This window comes from Lathyrus oleraceus, chromosome 1 (genome assembly GCF_024323335.1).
Source record: "Lathyrus oleraceus cultivar Zhongwan6 chromosome 1, CAAS_Psat_ZW6_1.0, whole genome shotgun sequence".
NCBI lineage: Eukaryota > Viridiplantae > Streptophyta > Magnoliopsida > Fabales > Fabaceae > Lathyrus > Lathyrus oleraceus.
This window is the reverse complement of record NC_066579.1, coordinates 454,038,632-454,061,637: the sequence shown is the minus strand read 5'-3', so window position 1 is coordinate 454,061,637 and position 23,006 is coordinate 454,038,632. Positions and strand designations below refer to the sequence as shown.

The window sequence follows — 23,006 nt, the reverse complement described above, 5'->3', positions numbered from 1 at the left end:
TTTGTTAATTACATCAACCTTACACATACATGATATGATGTGCCTACTATATTTGACGTTCACTAACATACATAAAGAATAATCTAACATTTAAAAATTAAGATAGTAAAATAAACGTTGAGGTACCATAGATATAGACAAGAGATAAAAAATGTATTTAACTTTATTATGATTATTATTATCATTATTATTATTATTATTATTATTATTACATCACAATATCGGTCAAAAACGTCACATTAAGTGGTAATAATACTGTAATAGTCCACGAGTGCGCGGGTTCTGAAAACCTAGGCGCAGTACGCACCCGCCACATTCCTTTAGCGCATTTTACTCTCCTCATTTTCCAGCTTCTGCGACTCTCATTTTGTTTCATAGAGAACAAGATTATGGGAAGTAACTTCTTTCCACCTCCATTGAAGCGCCCAATTTCCGGGTTACCCGACCCGATTTTAAACGGATATTCCAAGCGCCCAAAGCCGCCCAAAGCTCAACAACCACTATCTGTTTCTCCCGGACAAGTGACATTCCGTCTTCTATGCAATTCCTCCCGCGTCGGCGGTGTCATTGGCAAGTCCGGCTCCGTGATCAGAACCCTCCAGCAGTCAACCAGCTCCAAGATCCGAATTGAGGATTCTCCGAATGAGTCACCTGACCGAGTCATCACTGTCATTGCCTCCGGTGTTCCGGACGGCAAAGTTATACTGGGCGGCGAGGCAATTGATGTTTCGAATGCACAAGAAGCATTGCTGAGAGTGTTTGATAGGATTCTTGAAGTTGCGGCGGAGATGGAAGGTGTTGAGCTTGGGGATAGGATTGTGTCTTGCAGGTTAGTTGCTGATGCGGCGGAAGCTAGCTCTGTCATTGGGAAGGGAGGGAAGGTGGTGGAGAAGATTAAAAAAGACACTGCGTGCAAAATTAGGGTTTGTAGGGATAATTTACCGGCTTGTATATCTTCTCCCGATGAAGTGATTGAGGTATGATGATTCTGACTGTTCAGTTTCTGACTTGTTATTGAATATTTTAGCTCAGTTACTTCAATGCCATTATTCCATTTCATTAGAACTGCAGTGTAGTGCTAGTTTATACTTTCTAGACTGAGTGTAAACAGTTTCGTGTGGAACTGATAAGGTTTATCAGTTTAGTTGAATTGGTTTTCTAGCTTTGTAGAATATTGCTATGGATTTGTGATGTTGGTGAATTGAATCTATATATAGTATTGAGATACTGGAATTGAATGCTGTTTGTATCTCCTTTAGCATTTCCAATATCCTTATAAGTACTGCATAGTGGGAAATGTTTATGGTTTTTTAGTTCAAACAATTTACCCTAAAACAACCAAAAGTTAATACGTTAAATGCAGTTTTTGATATGATTGAGCAAGTGATTCATTGCGGTCAAAGTATGCAACGACTTTTTAGACAATATGTTTGTTTAGGGTGTTTCTTGTGGTTTTGACCTATCAAGCATGACTAAGTTTTTTGAATCTTATAAGCTTATTGCATGTCATGCTATTAAGTGAGATGGTAGAAGGATTCTTTGGATTATATTTTTTAAGTAGTATTATTCATTCCGAGTTTTTTGCTTTTTTACTGACATAATTGTTATAAACTTTTCATAGTATTCTTGGACTCCTGATCAAGGTTATCAAAATCGCGATTTAGATCGTATAATTGTGCAATTTCACAATTTTACTAGTCCCCCGCGATCCAGATCATGCATAAAATCGTTTTCTTAGCAAAATCGTAGTGAAATCGTGCAAATCATAGCCAAGATCGTGAAATTGTGAAAGCGCAGCCAAGATCGTAAAAACGAATTGGGAAGCAACAGTGCAACAATTTTTCTCTGATTTGTGACAAAACAATGCGTTTCGTTCAATTTCTTCTCTCTCCCACATATATTTAGCAACACACTAGACAATTAAAAAGAATAAGATGATGAAGAGATGAAGAAGTTGAAAGAAGGGTGTTGCTTTTTTCCTTTACCGTTCGAAGGGAGAAGAAGAAAGTGAAATGGTGCTCTGCTGTAAGGGACCAAGGGATATAAGTTAACACGATAATTAGGGTTACTTTATTCTTTCTTTTCTGGTACAAAGGTTACTTTACTCTCTTAAATGAGCTTGACCCAACAAAAGATAAATGTGGTGTGAAATACCTTTTGTTTCACGGCAGTCTAAGTTCCCAATAATATAATAGCTAAGTAATAATAATATAATTTTTTTATAAAAATAAGCAATGATATTAAAATACTTGATAAAAATATTGATTTATGCGTTAGGATATTTAGTATAGTATAATATAGTTTTTAACTTTAGTAGGACCTTACAATCCTTGTTATGAACCTCCTACCTCTCTTGAACTCACATAATTAATTGGATAGAATCTTACCATCTTGGTTGCGATCTTACGTGGTACGATATTGGTTGCAATCTTACGTGCTACAATCTTGGTTGCAATCTTACGTGCTACAATCTTGGTTGCAATCTTACGTGCTACAATCTTGGTATCCCCTTTTGATCTGAGCAAATTCTTGATTTTGACAATATTGATCCTGATCTCTAGACTTACTTTCTTTGAAAAAGAGAGAGGTGTTACTTCTGAGTTAACACTTTTGGGGTCAGATTAATTTTTTTAATGGTGAAGCTTGTAATTGAGATTTTCCTATTTAATACATGTTGTCCCGATTCTTGATTGTTTGACTAGAACCCATGGCAAGACATTGTTTGCTAGTGATATATTGTATTAAAGGGGACTAAGCAGGTGATCCAGTGTCATAAGGGCATATAAGGAAAATACATAAAGCATATAAGGTACTTTCAGTGCTATCAAATATCCGCAATTGCGGCGCGCGGATATGTGTGGCGGTTTTGGGCTCGCTGCAATGGTAAATATCAGCCGATATTGCGGGTTTTTCTGCCATAACCCGCTATAACGGTGTTGCAAAGCGTTTGCTATGGCGGGATTTTGGCTCTCCACCATGGACACGCTGCAATGGTACTTTTCATTTTGACTACCTTGGATGCATATAAGGAAGAATCTTAATTTCGTCGGTTAAGATTGGTAACTTTTTCCCACTGGCCAATGAAAGAATATATGAATACGCAAATGTATTTCATTTTATTTATGCTTGAAAATATTCTCTTTATTTATACTTAGACAACATCTTTTGGTTTTGTGGTAGATAGAAGGCAGCGTGTCATCCGTAAAGAAGGCACTTGTTGCGGTCTCTCATCGTCTTCAAGATGGTCATCATGCTGATAGAACAAAGATGATAGGACAAAATCCTCAAGAAGCTTTAGTTGGAGTTCCTCGTGAGACTTTAAATTCAGCTCCACATGATACTTTTATTGGAGCTCCACGTGAGACTTTAATTGCAGCTCCACGCGAGACATTAACTGATCTGCATGTGGATCATCTTCTGCAAAGAGGCTCATCACTCTCTACTTCACATAATTGCTCTAACAGCTATGCTACTGGAGTTCATTCCTTGTCAGCAGAAGTTAATAGAGTCTCATCCCAAGAATCAAAAGCACATCAGCAAGAAATCAACTTCAAAATTATTTGTTCCAACGATAGAGTTGGAGGTATCATTGGAAAAGGTGGGAACATAATTAAAGCCCTTCAAAGTGAGACAGGGGCCACTGTAAGTGTGGGTCCTTCAGTAGCTAAATGTGAGGATCGATTGATTACTATTACCGCTTCAGAGGTTTGTTCAATTAATTCTTTCTGTTTTACTCCTTTCATTCCTCTGCGTATTTGTTGTATGTGTATCTTTATTGTTACGTTTTTATTAACGTTTTCTGTTGGTGGTGGCTTCATTTTTTATTGCAGAGTCCCGAGTCAAGATATTCCCCAGCACAAAGGGCCGTGGTGCTTGTTTTCTCCAGGTCTGTTGAGGCTGGTATTGAGAAAGGGATAGATCCTGGATTAAATACAGGTTTACCCGTGACTGCACAACTTGTAGTCCCATCAAACCAAGTCGGTTGTTTGTTAGGAAAAGGCGGAGTAGTAGTGTCAGAAATGAGGAGGGCAACAGGGGCTAGCATACGAATAATTGGAACTGATCAGGTTTCTAAATGTGTGTCAGATAATGATCAAGTTGTACAGGTTTGAATTTGGAGATGGCACTTTCTTTTATTTTATTTTACATTAAACCTGCTGAAGAATGCATTTTATTTTTTTAGTCAATGTTATTGTGTTTGTATCTGCAATTCTAACAAATCTCTCCATAAAGAAGTTTTCTCATCCTCCATCATGCTAAGTTTATTGTGCTAGTCATGCATCTTTACTTTTTTGCCAAACTCTTTAATGTTTACTTAAAGGCATTTAAACATTTTATGGTATGCGAAATTGTAAATCCTTTCTCTGAAACATACATACTCAGCAGGCTTTGTAATAGCGAATATTGTGGTTTGAAAATACTAATGTGGCACCATAAGAGGCTGTGAAATTGTGGGCCTAATCTGTCAACCTCAATCCAACCCAAATGCCATCAAAGTCCTCAACAACACGCAATCACTTCAAGTTGGCAACATTGAATGTTCCATCACCGCCGTTCTTTCCCATCTCATCGACGCTCAACTCATCGGCGTTTAAGCCATCATTTGAACCTACCCTCACTCCAACATTATCAACAAATTCTGCATCTCTTGTGAGACTCACATCTTCACTCATTTCTCTTGAATGTCATCCATGTCGGTTTTTCCAATTCCCATGTTCAGTTCATTTCATATTCTGATCCTTCTTTGCTAATTTCTATTTATTCTTTACCTTTGTTGCCTTGAAGATACCGATTCTCCCATATTGTTAGCTGCTGCTCCATTTCTTGGGCCTGCTATTTTCTGTGGTTCCTAAACAGACAAATCATAATAATTTTACTTCATTTTAGGAAACTTTGGATGCTGAATGGCACTACCCCATCTCATACTCTCCACTTCTGCTTAAAGAAGGAGTAGGCATTGGTGCCTCTTTCAACAAATCGGCTTTCCACATCCTTAATCCAACATCTCAAACCACTCCTGCTACCCCTTTCAACATAGCTTTCTGTTAAGGGTCTCACATCGGATAATATATGGCTTGAACATGTGTTTATAAGTGGGGGAAATCCCCACTCTACCAACCGGTTTTGTAGGGTTGAGTTAGGCCCAACCACATTTCTTAACACTTTCTAATCACCCCTGCTCCACTCTACCTTTCAACCTCATACCACTCTTTATAGTGATTATGAAACCGAAATTTATTGTTTCTACCGGTAAGAAATGGCATCCTGCTCATTGTCAGCCTATGGCTCATGAGTGTTAAGGACAATAAAGCCTTTGAAAGGGCTATAGATGTTTATGACAAATAGGGGATCATCACACTGAGCTAGAGCAATGAAGATCACATCTTCACTCAAAACCTTAAGGCATTAGGTATATAGTCCTCTTTTTTATGTTGCTCCCCATACATGTGAGACTCTCCGCATCCTTGATCCAGCACCAAGAACCACTCATGCTCTCCCATCAACTAAAACCGGTCTGATACCATTGTTGAGACTTCCGGGGAGCCTAAAACCCCGTGGGATCATCATATTGGGCTAGAGCAACCAGACAAGTGAGTTTGAACACTACAAGTCCTCTCACTTATAAGTTTTTCATCTAATGTGAGGCTTCTAACTAACACTTGACACACTAACATATTTATTGTAGTTTTTTTTGGTGACTATTTTCTCTTAATTCAATGCAACTTCTATTATTAAGAAAAAAGACCCCTGTGCAGTGTGCACTTATTTATATTCTAATAGAGATTAATATTTTTTCCTATAGCATTTCTATGTTGCACACAAAGATATAATGTGTAGTTCATCATATTTTGTTCAAGTCATTGTGATAGTTCTTGCATTTATTTATTCTATCTATACTCTTTTTCTCCTCAGATATCAGGCGAGTTTTCAAGCGTGCAAGATGCATTATATAATGCAACTGGTAGACTGCGAGATAATCTTTTTGGTGGTACACAGAATAGTGCTGGAACAAGGAGCCTTTCCTATGTACAAGCTGATACCAGTCCCTATGGAAGACTAAGAGATGTTCCTCTTGGAGGTCAATCCTCTTTACGAGCTGATACCGGTCCATATGGAAGACTGAAAAATGTTCCTTTTGTAGGCCAATCCTCTTTTCAAGCTGATACCAGTCCCTATGTAAGACTCAGAGATGTTCCTCTTGGAGGCCAATCCTCTTTACAAGCTGATATCAGTCCCTATGTACGACTGAGAGATGTCCCTCTTGGAGGCCAATCCTCTTTACAAGGTGATACCAGTCCTCATGGGAGACTGAGAGATGTTCCTTTTGGAGGCCAGTCCTCTTTACTAGCTGATACCAGTCCCTATGGGAGACTGAGAGATGTTCCTCTTGGGGGCCAATCCTCTTTACAAGCTGATACCAGTCCCTATGAGAGACTGAGAGATCTTCCTCTTGGAGGCCAATCCTCTTCACAAGCTGATACCAGTCCTTATGGGAGACGGAGAGATGCTCCTCTTGGAGGCCAATCAGCTGCAGGCATTTCTCATAATCGGACTAGGCACACTTTTTCTCAAGGCATTGATCATTTTGCTCTTAGTAGAACGTATGATCGTCCCTCTTCCCGAGGCTTATGGACACCACCGGTATACCTCTTCCCAAAATTGTTGTTATTACTGCTACTGTTATTATTACTATTGATTGATTGATTAATCTATCGCAGGGAGTTGCTGGGATCAATTCAGGAAACATTAATGAAGCTAGTTGGGGATTGACATCTCGGAAAGGCGGCCTAGAACTTATAAGGTTGTTGATATGCAAAACAAAGTAGACTTGTTCAATGGAAATCTATTATTTAGGTTGAAACTAATTAGAAATTATCTTGGCATCCGAAAGTCCAAGGGCTTGTTTGGTTTCCAAAAACTTTTTTGTTTTACTATCAATTGTAAAACTGTCATCGTGTTTCACTTTATTTCCTATTTTCAGTGTTTCCTGGGCAAATATTTGAAAACAGAAAACAGTGAAAATGAGGTGGCATTTTTGTAATTAAAAGTGAAAACATAAAACATTTTATGAAACCAAACAGGCCTTAGATTTTAATAATATTCAGGGCTATTTATGGTGTGATTTAATGAATGAGATGTCTGGCATATACTGAAATTGCTTTTGATAGACCCATTATGCATGTGTAGTAGGAAAGGTAAAATAGGGTAAGGAAATGGGCAGGGGCTCAACCTCCCAAGGATGTAGGCTTGTGTGTGAATGAGAGAGAGGTAAAGAAATCATGTTGCATGGCGAGGAAAATAACAGAATGACTACATAGCAACAGGTGAATGGAGGAAGGGATACGGGAATAATGGAGAGAAGAGGTATACCAAATTGAAAGCATCATGAGAAGTGTGAAGTAGACATTATGTACTTGGTATAGAAATGATTCCTATCTCAGTAAGGGTATTATCTCTTCTTGAGAGCACCATTATCACTTTTGGATGGAGATCATCTCCATCCATTGTTATTTTTCAGTTCATTGTTTGTTTTTTGTAACCAAGGCTATCTCCTCTCTGGTTTGTAAAAATAAACAGTTTCTATTACTTCTGTTTTACTATTTTGTGTGGGTTCCTATCATGTTTTCTGATATATAATACCTTCTGCAACACTATTCTAGTCATTGTGTGTTTTTAAATTTCATCTGTTATACCAAATGTGAGTTTCTTTTTGAAACTCAAGAATATTAAGTGATATTGAGCCACACATTATACTCCCCGTACCTAATATTATACCTGACTTGCGACTACTGTTTAATTTGACATTCATTTTCTTGGGTCATTGCACACTTGCACTTATTTGAGATCCTTCTTTGGAGGGATCGTGTAGCCGATTCGAACATGATAACTGATAGTGGTGGAAGAAATAGTACGTGAAACATATAAAATGTGATGCCACAGGCTGTCGATTTCTTCTTATTATTTTTGTTTGGTCTGCAGTGGAAGTAAATCTGCTATCGTAATTAATACAACTATAGAAATTGTGGTTCCTGAGGATACTCTATACCTTGTATATGGGGAAAATGGTAGCAATCTGGCTCGTCTAAGACAGGTATACAACATGAAAAACTTTATTGATGTATATTTCTTATGTAGTGTTCATCAGTTCATCGTTTTAACCTTGCGAACATGCATTCATGACTGCAACTTTGATTTCAAATTGCTACATACTTGGTTCGTTTCAAATTATACTTACTTTCTTGTCCTTATCAGATTTCAGGTGCTAAGGTTGTTATCCATGAGCCTCATCCTGGAACAAGTGACAGGACTATTGTTTTATCCGGTTCACCTGATGAAACTCAAGCAGCGCAGAACCTTCTCCGAGCATTTATTCTCGATGGATCATAACATATCCCCTTACCGATTTTCAAGTAGATCATATGTAACTTATTGACTGTATTGTTTTATCTTTTCTTGGCTTGATTGAGCCAAGAAATCATGTAAAATCCAGCCTTCCTGTAATTTTGGTTTGATTGAGCCAAGAAATCATGTAAAATCCAGCCTTCCTGTAATTTTGGCTTGATTGAGCCAAGAAATCATGTAAAATCCAGCCTTCCTGTAATTTTGGCTTAATCGATATAGCTGTGGCTCTCCACCGAATGTTTGTGTATCTTCAGACATCAAATTGCTTGATTCTTTAGTGCGTAAGCATAAGAAGATTGTGTTTTCTTAGCATGTCATGAATCAACTATAGATCTTTTAGTGTGGTGTGTGGATGATTTTAGACGGATGATTTTCTTAAATTGATTTTTTAGAAAGTTTGAGTCCGACTTTTTAATCAAACGAATCAGATTGAACTGAGCTTTAAATAGGATAGGCCATAGTCTCCTTTTGGGCAGCCTGACCTATTCACACCCTTAGTTGTTCTCTTTAGATGTTGGAAGGAATATTGGAGGAATCAATTAAGAAGTCTAGTTTACATAAATATTCTCTAATTGGAGATATTGTGATCAAATGATAAAACTGTTGGTTACGAAATTTATAACTTTTGTAACACAATTCATTTTTTTTTTTGGATCAATTTTGTAACACAACTTGATGATAAGATTCTGGAGGATCATAGTCTTCACACCATAATAAATAACATTCAATAGAAGAAAGTAGCATCAGTCAATGTTCATAAAACTAGCACTCATGAATTTTTTTTACCCTTTCACACTCGTTTTATAGATTGGAGTACACGGTGTTTCAGTTGGCGGCAGCAGCAGCAGGGGTAGGATTAAGAGTGATTTCCACATTGTCATGAACTCCTTGCAGCAGCAATTCACCTTCATATGTTAATACTTTTCTCTTTTTAGCTGCTCTTAGTGTCCCAACAAGTGCTTCGAAAATATTTGCGCATTGATCATCATGAAACAGTGTTCCAAATGTAACCTTCACAACACAATCCAAACCCACATTTTGTTCATTCATCTCAAGAAACCATTAATCAGCAAAAACAACTCAACATATTAAAGAAAACTACAACTTGCACATAGATAACACAAGTCAAATAGATAATTGCACATAGACTAGAAGAATATCAAAGGCCTTTTTAACTTAAGGACTAGCCCAAAGATTGATTGCACCTGTGACCTCCAGAGGAATACACTCTTAGAATCCAAACCTTCATCAACAGGCAAAGACAAACAATCATGCATAAACTTGCGGGCTCATCAGATCATATCTAACCATAGCCAATTAGACCACAAATCTAAAACATAACTAGAGTGATCTAAGCATAGCATGAACATTTTTAGGTGTGTCCAACATGGACACGACACATTTAATTATATTCTTTAAAATTATATCATTGTTGACATGAATATATTTTGTGTCGTGTTCGGGTCTGTGCTTCATATCATAGGTTACATTAGAGATAAGATTAAGAGATCCATCCAGTTGAACTCAAGATGCAGATCCACAAACACAAAAAAAGAAGACAAGTATTAAACATACAGAAAATTGGAATTGTGTATACAGATCTGAAGGAAGAGAATGAAGATTGAAAAGAAGGAGTACGATATTCATATTACCTTGTAAGAACCATCTGATTGGAGCTTGCCAAGCCTCTTGATTTCTTCCCTTAGGCGTCCAACCTCTTCTTCCACATTCATGCTTCTGCTTCCAACTTGTTATTATTATGTCTTCTCAGATATTACAACAACCTTAATAATTAAAATAAAACAAAAAATATCTTCCCCCAGATACCATTTTATAGTAGTGCCGTGGGAAAAAAAGAAAGGAAAATACATAAAATATTTAAGTGTAACCTCAGTCTCTTCTGAGTGGATCGTAACCGTTGCATGAATCAAACGGCTGAAATTTGAGGTGAACGTTTTGGCTGTGAGGACCCGCACTCATCATAATGAATGTATCTCTTTTCAGTTACTCTCAACAGTTCTTTCCCTCTCTTTTTTTCGTTCCACGCCGTCGACGGTTGTTCATACCCTACCGTCGATCAAATCGTGCCGCGTGTTGCGGCCACGGCGACGGGATACCACGGGACTTCTCTCAGTAGATGCGTATGAAGAGGGATCATCTTCATATTCTTCTTTGAGGAAACTTGTTACGGTTAGGTTTCTCTTTTCTCTGTGCCTTCAATTCAATCTATGTTTTGTTGTTGAAGATGATCATAGACAATGCAAATGAGGTATGTAGCATCTTAATCTCTCTGCATTTATTTTTACTGTAAAGTTTATGTTAATCTAGGGTTAAATTATTGTGGTTTTCAGAATGAAAAATCATTTAGCAACATAGTTGGAGAATCTACTGAAGCATAAAGCAAATTCACTTGCAAAACCTATATTTACATGGATACTGATTTCAATGCCATGTTCAATACAGTAGAAAAAAATACAACATACACTTGATGAAGACAGATAAACATCTAATAATAAGTATTAATATTGACTAATCATCTTCCACCAATCAATGACAATGATAACTGGTTTATGCTATATGAGTCAGAAGAAACAATGCCACTTCTGTAAACGCCGTTTTCAAAGTTGATAGTCGATGACGCTGCTTTGTCTGAAGAGAATTTGCCACTTTCCCAATGGTGCTCTTCAAAAACTAACATTCCCTCTAGTTCCATTGCCACTTCTTTCATGGTGGGTCTTTCCTCACCCTTCACCCTTAAACACCTTTCTGCAATATGGGCAACTTTCTTAAGTTGCTCGGTATTCATATCATCTATATTGTTGTCCAAAATATGAAGTAACCGGTTCTCTTTCATTGAAGCAACAAAGTACACTGCAAGGTTTCTATCTACCTCTGGCCTGCTAAAAGATAGTGCCTTTTTTCCTGTCATTAGCTCTGCTAGGACAACCCCAAAGCTATAGACGTCACTTTTCTCTGTTAACTGGCTTGTGTGGAAATATTCTGGGTCAAGGTACCCTAACGTCCCCTGTACTAGAGTGGTTATCTGGCCATGATCAAGAGGAACAATCCTAGATGCTCCAAAGTCAGAAACCTTTGCAGTGAGATTGTGATCTAGGAGTATATTTGCAGACTTCACGTCTCTATGTATGATTGGCGTAGATGCAGCAGAATGCAAGTATGCCAAGACTCCAGCAGTTTCTTTGGCTATTCTCAATCTTGTTTTCCATGTTAGCTTTAAAATTTGGTTTTGATCATGAAGATGCTCATAAACAGTACCATTAGAAATGAATTCATAAACAAGCAAGGGAACTTCTGTCTCTAGACAACAACCCAAAAGCTTTACCACATTTCTATGGTTGATTTGGGAAAGTACAATCACTTCATTGATGAACGGTTCAATCTGGTTTGGGTCATTAATTTTGGACTTCTTTATTGCTACAATTCTTTTATCTTGTAAAACTCCTTTGTAAACTGTTCCCTGACCACCTTGGCCTAGGATCTTGCTTTCGTCGAAGTTGTTGGTTGCTTCATTTAGCTCCTCAACAGTGAAGACTTTAGTTGTTTCATCTGATCCTCCATGCAACACTAGTTGTTGCTGTAACAGTAAGCCACCGTTTTGTTGAAAAAATTGTTCTTTAAGTTTAATGAGCTTTCTTTTCTTCAATGCCAAATATGCATAAAAGCTTCCAACCAGTAGTGCTACGAGGCTTATGCTGACACCTGGACATAAACAAATGGAAGTATGATAATTTTCTTTCTGCTTTCCCTAGCTTGTTGATGTTTCAAGTCAATTTATGTTGTCAACGGCATTAATTAGTCAAAATCTCAAAGTGCCATTGTTCTGGTCTTGAAGGAATACGTTTGGTAAATGAGTTCAATTCATACCGACAATTTATAACATGGATTAATATTGTTGATTGCCTTAGAAACACTTTTCAAATTTTTACACTTTTCATTGAGATAATAAAATTGGTTTGACATTATCATGTTATGAATGAATCAAGAATATAATGTGTTTTACTCACTCAATGCAGTGATCAATATGATCTCTTTCCTTGATTTGGTATTTGCCTTTTGACTGCATCTTGTTCCATTCATCTTCCCGTTTCCCTCATATCTTGCCGGACATAAACAATGGTAGCTTCCGGGAGTATTGATGCATGTTGCTCCCTCAACGCAGTCATTGGAATCCATGCATTCATTAATATCTAAAGGATAATTTATTAGTTGTGTTCTGTTTTCACAATGAATAATTTAGTTTTCTAAGAAAATTAGTTATTGCTATCAATTGCCATTAACCTGCAATCAAATGAAAACAACAAATAGAACCAACAAAAAAAAATACAATAAACCAAACAAAACTAAAAAACTACCAAATGCGGAGCAATTAAAGATAAGAGAAGGAAGAAGAATAACACCGAGAGATATACGATTCAGTCGCGAGAGACAGCGACAAGAATCTCAAAGCTCTTTCACACTTTACTTTTCACTCTTGTCTCTGATCTCTCGATCTCTCTAATTTTCTGTCAAAATGTAGAGTTACATGAATATGCCTTCCATCCATGTTACTTATATTCTCATAGTTTTCACATAAGAGTTACCTTATGCTATTTATATAGATCCCTGACTACAAACTCCAAACTAGTAGTAGTTTCAACTTAATCAGTTAGACCAGTTATGGTAAGTGACAGAGATAATTTTTCTTATTATTGATTAGAGCAGCCTGTGCTCTTAAATAGAATACAATATATTTAGGAAAGGAAATTCCTAATAAATACTTATCATTTCCCTCAATCAATTCTATAAGTAAGGACCAATAATTTCTATAAATACATACACAGCTAATCAAATCCTATTTATGGGATTTTAATCCTATTTAACTATAAAATATACCACTAATTAACACATGTACAGCTCGTTCTGACACTCCCCCTCAAGTTGGAGAGTGGATGTTACTCATTCCCAACTTGCCGATAATAGATTGCAATGTAGAACCACTTAATCCTTTTGTAAGAACATCTGCCAGCTGATTTCCAGTTGATACAAATGGTATACATATTGTCCCACTATCCAATTTTTCCTTGATGAAATGTCTGTCTACTTCGACATGCTTCGTTCTATCATGTTGCACTGGATTATGTGCAATGTTTATTGCTGACTTGTTGTCACAATATAGTTTCATGGGTCCATTCCATTCAATCTTTAGGTCTTGTAGAATTATTTTCAGCCATAGGAGTTCACAAATACCTAAAGCCATAGCCCGAAATTCTGCTTCTGCACTTGACCTCGCAACAACGTTTTGTTTTTTGCTCCTCCAAGTCACCAAGTTTCCTCCAAGAAAAGTACAATATCCGGATGTGGATCTTCTGTCATCTACTGATCCAGCATAATCAGCATCTGTATAGGCTTCCAAAGTAATTCCTTGACCCTTTGTAAATAGAATTCCTTTTCCAGGAGTGCCCTTCAAGTATTGCAAAATTCGGTAAACAACTCTAAGATGATTTTCTTTGGGATTATGCATGAATTGACTCACCACTCCCACTGCATAAGCTATGTCTGGCCTAGTGTGAGATAAATAGATTAACTTTCCAACCAACTTTTGATAGGATTCTCTGTCCACAGTTGCATCTTCAACAAATTCACTAAGTCTGTGATTTTGTTCAATTGGAGTTTCTACTGGTTTGCATCCCAATTTACCAGTTTCAGATAATAAATCCAGCACATACTTCTGTTGAGAGATGAAAATACCGTGACGAGAGTGTGCCACTTCAAGGCCCAAAAAATATTTTAATCTGTCCAACTCTTTTACTTCAAACTCTTTTAGCAAACACACTTTTAGGCTATCCATTTCTGCTTGATGATTTCCTGTTACAATTATATCATCCACATAAACAATTAGTGCAGTAACTCCCCCTAAGGCTGAATGCTTAGTAAACAAAGTGTGATCTCCCTGACTTTGTTTATATCCCATATCTTTCATCACAGTGGTAAACCTGCCAAACCAGGCCCTAGGGGACTGTTTCAGTCCATAAAGGGCCTTCCTTAGCTTACAAACTTTGTCTTTCTCAAAGTTAAACCCAGGTGGGACCTCCATGTAAATTTCCTCTTCAAGGTTGCCATGTAGGAAAGCATTCTTGACATCGAATTGCTGCAAATTCCATCCATAGTTAGCTGCTAGAGATAACAAAATTCTGACAGTGCTCATTTTTGCGACAGGAGAGAAAGTCTCATGATAGTCAATCCCATATGTTTGTGTGTACCCCTTAGCTACTAGTCTTGCTTTATACCTTTCTAGTGTTCCATCGGACTTGTATTTAAGGGTGAATACCCATTTACAGCCAACAAGTTTTTTGTCATTAGGAAGCTCTACTAACTTCCAAGTTCCATTTTTCTCAAGTGCATCCATTTCAACTTTCATAGCTTCTCTCCACTCTTTGCTATCTAGTGCTTCGGTAACATTTTTTGGGATAGCGGTAGTGTTTAAATGAGCAAGAAAACTTCTATGATTGTTGGACAAATTATCATAGGATATAAAGTGAGACATTGGATACCTTGGCCTTTTTGTACATGCTCTAACATCCTTCCTTATTGCAATTGGAAGATCTCTAGCATCCATGGATATATTCTGCTCCTCTAAATCAGTCCCAACAACTTCAGTTTCAGGGGGCACAATTTGCTCCTCTAAAACAGTCTCATTGATTACAGTTTCAAGAATTGGGTCAGATTCTGGGACTTGCACAGGTTGGATAATAGGTGCTGCCCTTCTTGTGTAAACTTGTAGTGGACGAGTAGCATTAGAAGTCTGTAATGAAGTGGTTATAGGACTTGACTCGGGAGTCTTGGGCATAAAAGAAAGGTCTTTGAACAAATCATCCTTATCTTCGATGCATTCCTTCTCCCCCTGAAGATAAGGTTTGGAAAAAAAGGATTCGGTTTCGACAAAAGTGACATCAATAGACACAAAATTCTTTTTTGTTGTAGGTTGATAACACTTGTAACCTTTTTGGGTAGGCGAGTAACCAAGAAATATGCATTTAATAGCTCGGGGATCAAGTTTTCCTCGATGTGGAGAATGAACATGGACAAATGACACACACCCAAAGATCCTAGGAACTAGGTGGTTTGAAGTTTTGAAATTTGGGTAGAATTTGGAGAGGAGCTGAATGGGGCTGTTATTCTGAAGAATTTGAGAGGGTAAGCGATTAATCAAGTAGGCTGCAGTAAGAGCAGCCTCCCCCCAATATTGTTTTGGAACATTTGTGTGGAATAAAGATGCTCGGGTAACATTGAGAATATGCCCAATTTTTCTTTCAGCCATCCCATTTTGTTGTGGGGTGTGGACACATGATGATTCATGAATAATACCATGTTCAGTGAAAAAGGAAGACAATGTTTGATTAAAATAATCTTTGGCATTGTCAGAACGAAACCGTTTAATGGTAGTCTCAAATTGGGTTTTTATCATTTGGAAAAACAATTTAAATATTTGAGTGACTTCACTTTTTTGTTTTAAGAGATACATCCATGACACTCTAGTACAATCATCAATAAAAATGACAAACCAACGGGCCCCCGATATATTTGGGATATTGGATGGCCCCCAAACATCACTATGGATTAAGGAAAAAGGAGTAGACATTCTTTTATTATTATTAGGAAAGCTGACACGTTTGTGTTTAGCAAGTTCACAATCATCACAGTGAAAATTTTCTAAGTTTATACCTTGAAACAAGGTGGGAAACATATTTTTGAGAGTGCTAAATGAAGGATGACCCAACCGGAAGTGACGCAACCAGATTTCTTTATTGAGGGAAGGAATAGATTCTGACAACAAAGACAGTGGAAGTTGACTCTTAATGCTACTTGTCTCACGCGCTTCCATAAGAAGGTAGAGCCCATTGTCCTCTCTAGCAAGTCCAATCATCTTCCCCGTTTCCTGATCCTGAAATTTGCAAAGTGTAGGAGTGAATGTTACCAAGCATTGTAAATCTGTTGTAAGTTTGTGAATAGATAACAGTTTGGCAGATAATTTGGGCACATGCAAGACATCTCTCAACATTAAATTTTGACTTAGTGGAATATCTCCCTTTTCTGCAACAGTAATAAAAGTGCCATCTGCAGTGACAATCTTTTTATTACTTGGACACGGTGTGTAAGAGATAAACTCTGTAGAGGAATGGGTCATGTGATTCGTAGCCCCAGAATCAACAATCCATGTCCCTTTTCCTGTAGATTGTAAAACACTAAGAGCATAGGGATGAGAACTACCTGATAATGCCATGGAAGAACTACCTGTGTTTGTGGGTTTGACTAAAGAGTCTAGTAGTTCCCTTAGTCTTGTAATTTCTTCTGAATTGAAATCAACAGTAGGTTTGGAATGACTTTCCTTGACAACACTTGATTGGACCAAGTGGACATGTGCTGGTCCTCCTCGTTGAATGCCTTTGGTGTTCCAATTTCGGTTCTGATTTGGCGGTTTTCCATGAAGTTTCCAGCATCTGTCTTCGGTGTGCCTTGGCTTCTTGCAGAAGGTACACCATAGAGAATCCTTGTTATCCCCTCTTTCAATCTCCATTTTGGGTGGTTTGACCTAACTCAACCCTACAAAACCGGTTGGTAGAGTGAGAACTACCCCCACTTATAAACACATGTTCAGGTCATATATTGTCCGATATGGGACTCTTAACACACCCCCTCACGTCCAGGACTGGACATCTGGAGCGTGGAAATAAATGGTGGGTGGCCCGATAACGGAAACCATAGTAGGTGGCCCACCGGATCTTAAACGAGGCTCTGATACCATGACAGAGATAATTTTTCTTATTATTGATTAGAGCAGCCTGTGCTCTTAAATAGAATACAATATATTTAGGAAAGGAAATTCCTAATAAATACTTATCATTTCCCTCAATCAATTCTATAAGTAAGGACCAATAATTTCTATAAATACATACACAGCTAATCAAATCCTATTTATGGGATTTTAATCCTATTTAACTATAAAATATACCACTAATTAACACATGTACAGCTCGTTCTGACAGTAAGTAACTGATGTAATAGAATTGTAACAGATTGTATATTGATATGCTATGTCATATCAACTTGTAACAAATTCTGAAACACTTCAACTGTTACCTCTTATTATGCATAAGTAAATCTCATTTAGCCCGAAAAAAGGACTATATATATATAAAAAGCGGGTCTTATAATTAAGGACAATGAGAATACTTTGTTGTAAAGAATGTGACTTCTACTTGTACACAATGATATGGAGGCAACTATTATCGAGGGCAGGGAAGGAGAAGATTGTTTTAGGGTGGGTTAGGTATTGAATAATTAATTTAATAATAGTTTTTTTCAATTAATGGATTAAAGTATGATTATTAATATAATTCTGATATAATTGTCAGGTAGGACATTAAGTCAATTAAACATATCTACATGGCAGTCCACATCACCATTCTGTTAAGTCATTTTACAGTGGGGACCATTTTTGTTAACGGCTGAAACATTTGGGATGAAAATAACATTAAAATTTAAGTAGGAACTAAACTTAAAAGATCCAAATTTTGTAGGAAAAAAGACATATTTTGCCCATAAACATATGGAAGTTTCCTTAATTAAACATCAAGCCAAAATACAAAAACTAAATTGAACTGTATGTACTTTTGACTTGGCCTTATCTGTGTTTAGATATGAACTTATGGTATATCCATGTTTTTGGCTAACTGATTTGAAAGTCATACAATTGTTTCTATCTTTCTACATAACACAGGTTCCATTTTGACACCTCAAAATTGTCAGTTTTGTACATTAAACCCATCACTATTTCATTAAAACCGTTGACGGTAGCACTGTATATAGATAATATAGTCACTTTTATTTTTCAACTCTCCAATAAAATATAGTATATATTATACTATATATAATACCTTGGCAACCATGAATGAGGTAAGGATTTCCCCAATATCCGTGAAAGCATCTGCAACGGTAACCAGATCTCTCGGTCGCATCGTAACACGTACTTCTTTTGTCCTTACAGGCATAGTTTGAAAGATCCTTCTGAGCTTGCTGGCATGTTTGGTTCCCTACTGCCCAGTCCAATAACACAGGAAACTCCTTCTCCAACTTGAGGAGGTCTGTGGATTTGAAGTTGTAGGCTCCATTTTCAACCAAAAAAGCATAACCACAGGGATTGAAGTTATGTACTGCTGAGTGATTGTTGAATATACTTCCAGAACTATAGATTACTTCAGTTAACACATGCCCTTGGGGTATTGAAATCTCGCAACAACCAGTGCCGGAGCAAGCTTCATTGGCCACGATATCATCAAGCTTGTTGCACAAAGCCACACATCCTGTAGTGTAGTTGTTTCCCCCGTAATCATGTACTGAGAGTGCTCCCACCGTGTCACAGCCAACTGCGATGAACTTGTTTCGAGTTGATGAAATGGAAAAATGTTTCATGATGATATCCCAATATGCTAGGCTCACAAGTTTGCTATTTTCAGCATAGCAATCTTTGGCTACTGGCCATGCAACGTGAAGTTCACCGTCGAGTGAGATGCTTAGGACACTTCGATTACTATGTAACAAGGAAGGTACTTGTGATGAGGTTGAAGATGAAGATGTTTTGTTGCAATTGATGAGAAAGGTGCTGTCCAAGGAACAATCCTTGGTGGTTCCAAATGGGAAGGGAATGGTGACAGAGCCACACTTTGTTGGGCAGTTTGGTAGTGATAGTAACTGAGTTGCTGCTTTTGTGAAAAAGACCGTAACAACCACCATCATCAGTAGATGCGTTGAGTGCGCAGCCATGGTCATGGCTTTGCTAATTTTTCAGGTTCGTCGTTATAACAATCCTTGGATGTTGTCATAGTATTTATTTTTTCTAATTTTAATTCTCTACTTAAAAAGAGAAAAGTCAATATGACTGATTCTTCTTGTATGCAATGGAATGACAAAATCAAACACAGTTTTGTTTAATACTTATTTTAGTGTGATTTTAGTTTTTGATAATAGTGATTGCGATGTCTCTGACAAATTGTTAATTTCGTTTTTCCCTCTTTAATAAAAAAAGATCTTAATTACATCATATAAGTAGAATAGGTCAGAAGACAACAGTGGATGCTTGTGAAGAGGGATCATCTTCATCTTATAGGAAACTTGATACGGTTAGTTGCTTCTCTTTTCTCTGTCACCTCAATTCAATCCATGTTTTGTTGTTTAGGATAATAATCATAGCAATAGTCATATATTCTATATACATACAGGTGCAAATACGCGTCTCCATATACGTGCATTCATTTTTAAGTGCATAGTTTATGTTAATCAAGTGTCATGTAGGTATGGGAAATTAAACGAGTCCTAATATGTGTGCTTTTCTTTATCTTCTTACATAATTTTCTATTATATTATGGCAGAATACATTAGAACACATTGGTTTACTCAATTTTAACGTGTAGTACAATTTTGTTTCAAAATCTTAACAGCTTTTCCACTTAAAATTCCCTATGTTAAATTCTAGTGGTGTAAATCTATTTTTCTTTTATTAATGGAAGTACTTGTATTATAAAAAGTTTCACATTGTTACTTGGGTTCATATTCATACGTGCATCACATATAAATCCTAACAAAGAGATCATTACTTAATAAAAGAAGAATATCTTATAGCAGTCATAAATTCTTATGAAGATATAATACCACATAACACAGATGTCTTGTTATTAGAGATAAGTTTGGATAGTTAGTTAGAACTATCATAACTACTAAGACTGCCAGGTGTCAGCTTGGAATTGTATCCTACCTGCTATAGCAGGTCAACTGGTTGCTTCAATAAATGCAAACAGTTGCTCTCATTTGTAACTAACCAAAATTCATTCAATAAAAAGTTAGTTAGAACTGTAAATGAACATTCCAAGTGCAAATTCTATCAAGGAATTAGATTGCTAACACGATCCTAGGCCATGGCGTCTCCACGACCGGCTTCGCCGTTTGTTTCCACTCAAGTCTCCACCACTCCGGCATTGGCAGTGATGTTTGCAAACGATGAATTGCGTCGTCTCAATTTCTCGCTCAAGATTGCGCAGAAATTGGATGAGAAGAATTTCTGTCTTTGGCGTCAACAAGTTGAACCTTACATCAATGCCCATAATCTAGCTGATTTCATAGATTGCACACGAATTCCACCTCAATTTATTGATGATACGACTCGCAACTCTGGATTTGTAAATCCAGAGTACTCCGTGTGGCTTCAAAAGGACCAAATTGTTGTTATCATGGCTTCAATCTACGCTTTCCAGCGAAAATCTTTCTCGCGTACTAGGGTGTTCGCATGCTCACAAACTCTGGGACCGTTTATTCAGTTATTTTCAAAAACAAACTCGCATAAGAGCGCGTACTTGCGTGTGGATTTTCATGCTATTACGCTGGATATTCTTTCAAGTCAGGACTATTTGCTCAAGATCAGAACTATTGTTGATGCAGCCTCTATTGATGATCCACTACCAAGTTCAAGTTCACATCACATAGATGTGATGCTTGAAGGTTTGTCCTCAGACTATGCTCCAGTTTTTTTCGGTTATATAGTAAAATTTGGTATTATGGACATGGATGAGGTTGAGATTCTGCTGGTTGCTCATGATCTTAGACTTGCCAAGTTCAAGAAATCTTCTGTTCTAGACCTTGTTTCCTTGAACCTTACTCATACTGCACCTTCATCATCTGGTCCTGTTTACTCTCAAACTGCTAGTTGTGATCCTCCTCCTCCTTCTCAGGTCACTCAACAACCTAGCCTTCAGAGGTATCAAACCTGGTCGTGGTGGCAGAAATGGCAAAGGTAGAGGAGGTCATTTTTTCCATCATTCAATGTCAGGTTTGCTCTAGGTTTAGGCACTATGCCTTAAGCTGTTGGCACAGATTCAATCAACAATTCCAGCCTACTTCCTTCAATGGCAATCCTATCATCAAGGTCCCTAGCAAAACTTTCAAATGCCTCCTAAACAACCTAGACAGTCTCCTCTTCTCAGTCATCCCGCACATTTGTGGCCAACTCTATACCTTCCTCCTCTGCATCATGGTTTCCTAATTTAGGGGCTTCTTATCATGTTACTAGTGATGCAAAGAATCTTCAGCAACTTACTCCCTTTGAAGGACATGAACAAATTTACACAGACAATGACCAAGGTTTGCACATTCACTCTATTGGTTCTGGCTCTTTTCCTTCACCCAACCTCACACACACCTTACACTTAGTAATCTTCTTCTGGTTCCTTCCATAACTAAGAACCTCACGAGTGTTAGCAAGTTCTCAAGAGATAACAATGTCTACTACTTATTCACAATTGACAAATGTCTTGTCAAATAACATGTATCTGAAGTTGTCCTTCTTGAAGGTCATGTTGGGAGTGACATTCTCTATGAGTTCCCACCTATGAGAAACATATTTTTGAGAGTGTTGAACGAGGGATGATGGTAGATATGGCAAATGTTATGAGAGGACACGTAAGAGGAGAGAGGGAGGAATGACTCACAATAAAACAAATTCTGTTAGAGCTGCATATGGGTTGGCCATGTGGCTACAGCTGTGTGGAGAGAGAATCTAGATCTCAGAGAATAAATCATGAGGGAAGGTTGCATTCTGCTTATGCATGTTTTGAGTGGAGAAAATTCCTAGGAGAGATAGGCCTCTCGAAGTGCCTCTTTTTTCAGCTTTCTATTTCTCTTTTTCTGCAATTCCTGTACTACTAGATCCCATTTGAACTCTAGTACTGAATAATATTCTATTTCTTCTTCTAATCTTTCTGTGTACCGTTTAATTTTATCTTATTTGCTAAATTGATCTTATCAATTTGGTATCCAGAACCTTGGTTGTGTCATCTTGTGAATGGTCTTTACAAGAAGAATCATGGAAAACAGAGTAGACATAATAGAACAGAGGATGGATAACTTGGAAGGAACGATGGAACAGATTCGACAGCTGGTGATGGAGCAACAATCACGACCGCAGGTCATGGTGGAGCAGATTCGACAGTTGATTCAAGAGCAACCTGCTTGAAATCATGTGTGACAGGGACGACGAGGAGGGTGAGGGGAGTGAACGGAGCACGATTTCGCGGGAGTCGCAACCATGCCATCGTCGTCATGGAGGCGGAAGCGGAACCAGACTGTTTGGAAGTAGAAGGAGGTTGGAAATCCCAATTTTCAAGGGGGAAGATGCGTATGGTTGGTTAGTACGCATTGAAAGGTATTTCCACCTGAATGAAGTAAGGGTACATGATAAGTTGGAAGCAGTGGTGTTAGCTATAGAAGATAAGACATTGAATTGGTATCAGTGGTGGGAAGAACAAGCACCATTGAGAACTTGGGAGGAATATAAATTGGCTATGATGAGAAGGTTTCAACCGGGACTCTTACATAACTCGATGGGAACTCTGTTGAGTTTGAAACAAAAGGGTACAGTTATGGAATACATGGAGAAGTTTGAAATGATGGTAGCACCTTTACGAAGGGAGGAGAGGGTCATGTTGGATTCCATTTTTTTGAATGGACTGAAGAAAGAAATTAAAGCAGAATTGAAGCTACATGAGCGTCAAGGGTTA

General features: G+C 37.7%; 3 protein-coding genes and 1 long non-coding RNA gene across 8 annotated transcripts in view; 2 read left to right on the top strand and 2 right to left on the bottom strand.

The window, feature by feature from the left end:
* Window positions 1-271: 271 nt before the first annotated feature.
* On the top strand, window positions 272-8,742 carry LOC127084050 (KH domain-containing protein HEN4). Of its 4 annotated transcripts, none has more exons than XR_007788612.1 (7): window positions 272-977; window positions 3,181-3,705; window positions 3,831-4,106; window positions 5,914-6,642; window positions 6,720-6,802; window positions 7,189-7,365; window positions 7,981-8,087. XR_007788612.1 is itself a non-coding variant. In XM_051024427.1 (7 exons), exons 1-7 carry the CDS (start codon window positions 390-392, stop codon window positions 8,386-8,388), a joined length of 2,448 nt encoding a protein of 815 aa, XP_050880384.1. In that variant the 5' UTR covers window positions 272-389; the 3' UTR covers window positions 8,389-8,742. The 4 variants fall into 4 exon arrangements, 1 of the variants encoding a protein (XP_050880384.1); XR_007788615.1 differs by having other exon boundaries at window positions 7,192-7,447; window positions 7,981-8,076; XR_007788611.1 differs by having other exon boundaries at window positions 7,189-7,447; window positions 7,981-8,076.
* Window positions 8,743-9,105: 363 nt separating this feature from the next.
* On the bottom strand, window positions 9,106-10,806 carry LOC127084087 (costars family protein). The gene is made up of 2 exons (XM_051024478.1): window positions 10,056-10,806; window positions 9,106-9,414 (listed from the first exon to the last, which is right to left on the bottom strand). Exons 1-2 carry the CDS (start codon window positions 10,134-10,136, stop codon window positions 9,229-9,231), a joined length of 267 nt encoding a protein of 88 aa, XP_050880435.1. The 5' UTR covers window positions 10,137-10,806; the 3' UTR covers window positions 9,106-9,228.
* A 38-nt stretch (window positions 10,807-10,844) lies between these two features.
* On the bottom strand, window positions 10,845-19,249 carry LOC127084097 (wall-associated receptor kinase 5). The gene is made up of 3 exons (XM_051024489.1): window positions 18,339-19,249; window positions 12,429-12,611; window positions 10,845-12,123 (listed from the first exon to the last, which is right to left on the bottom strand). The coding sequence occupies exons 1-3, from the start codon at window positions 19,228-19,230 to the stop codon at window positions 10,937-10,939; spliced, it is 2,262 nt and encodes a 753-aa protein (XP_050880446.1). The 5' UTR covers window positions 19,231-19,249; the 3' UTR covers window positions 10,845-10,936.
* LOC127084107 (uncharacterized) overlaps window positions 19,032-23,006 on the top strand; it is a 20,586-nt gene continuing 16,611 nt past the window's right edge. For both annotated transcript variants that reach the window (XR_007788623.1, XR_007788626.1), the window contains exons 1-2: window positions 19,032-19,249; window positions 19,487-19,580. This is a non-coding gene — a long non-coding RNA (uncharacterized LOC127084107). The remainder of the gene's footprint in view (window positions 19,250-19,486; window positions 19,581-23,006) is intronic.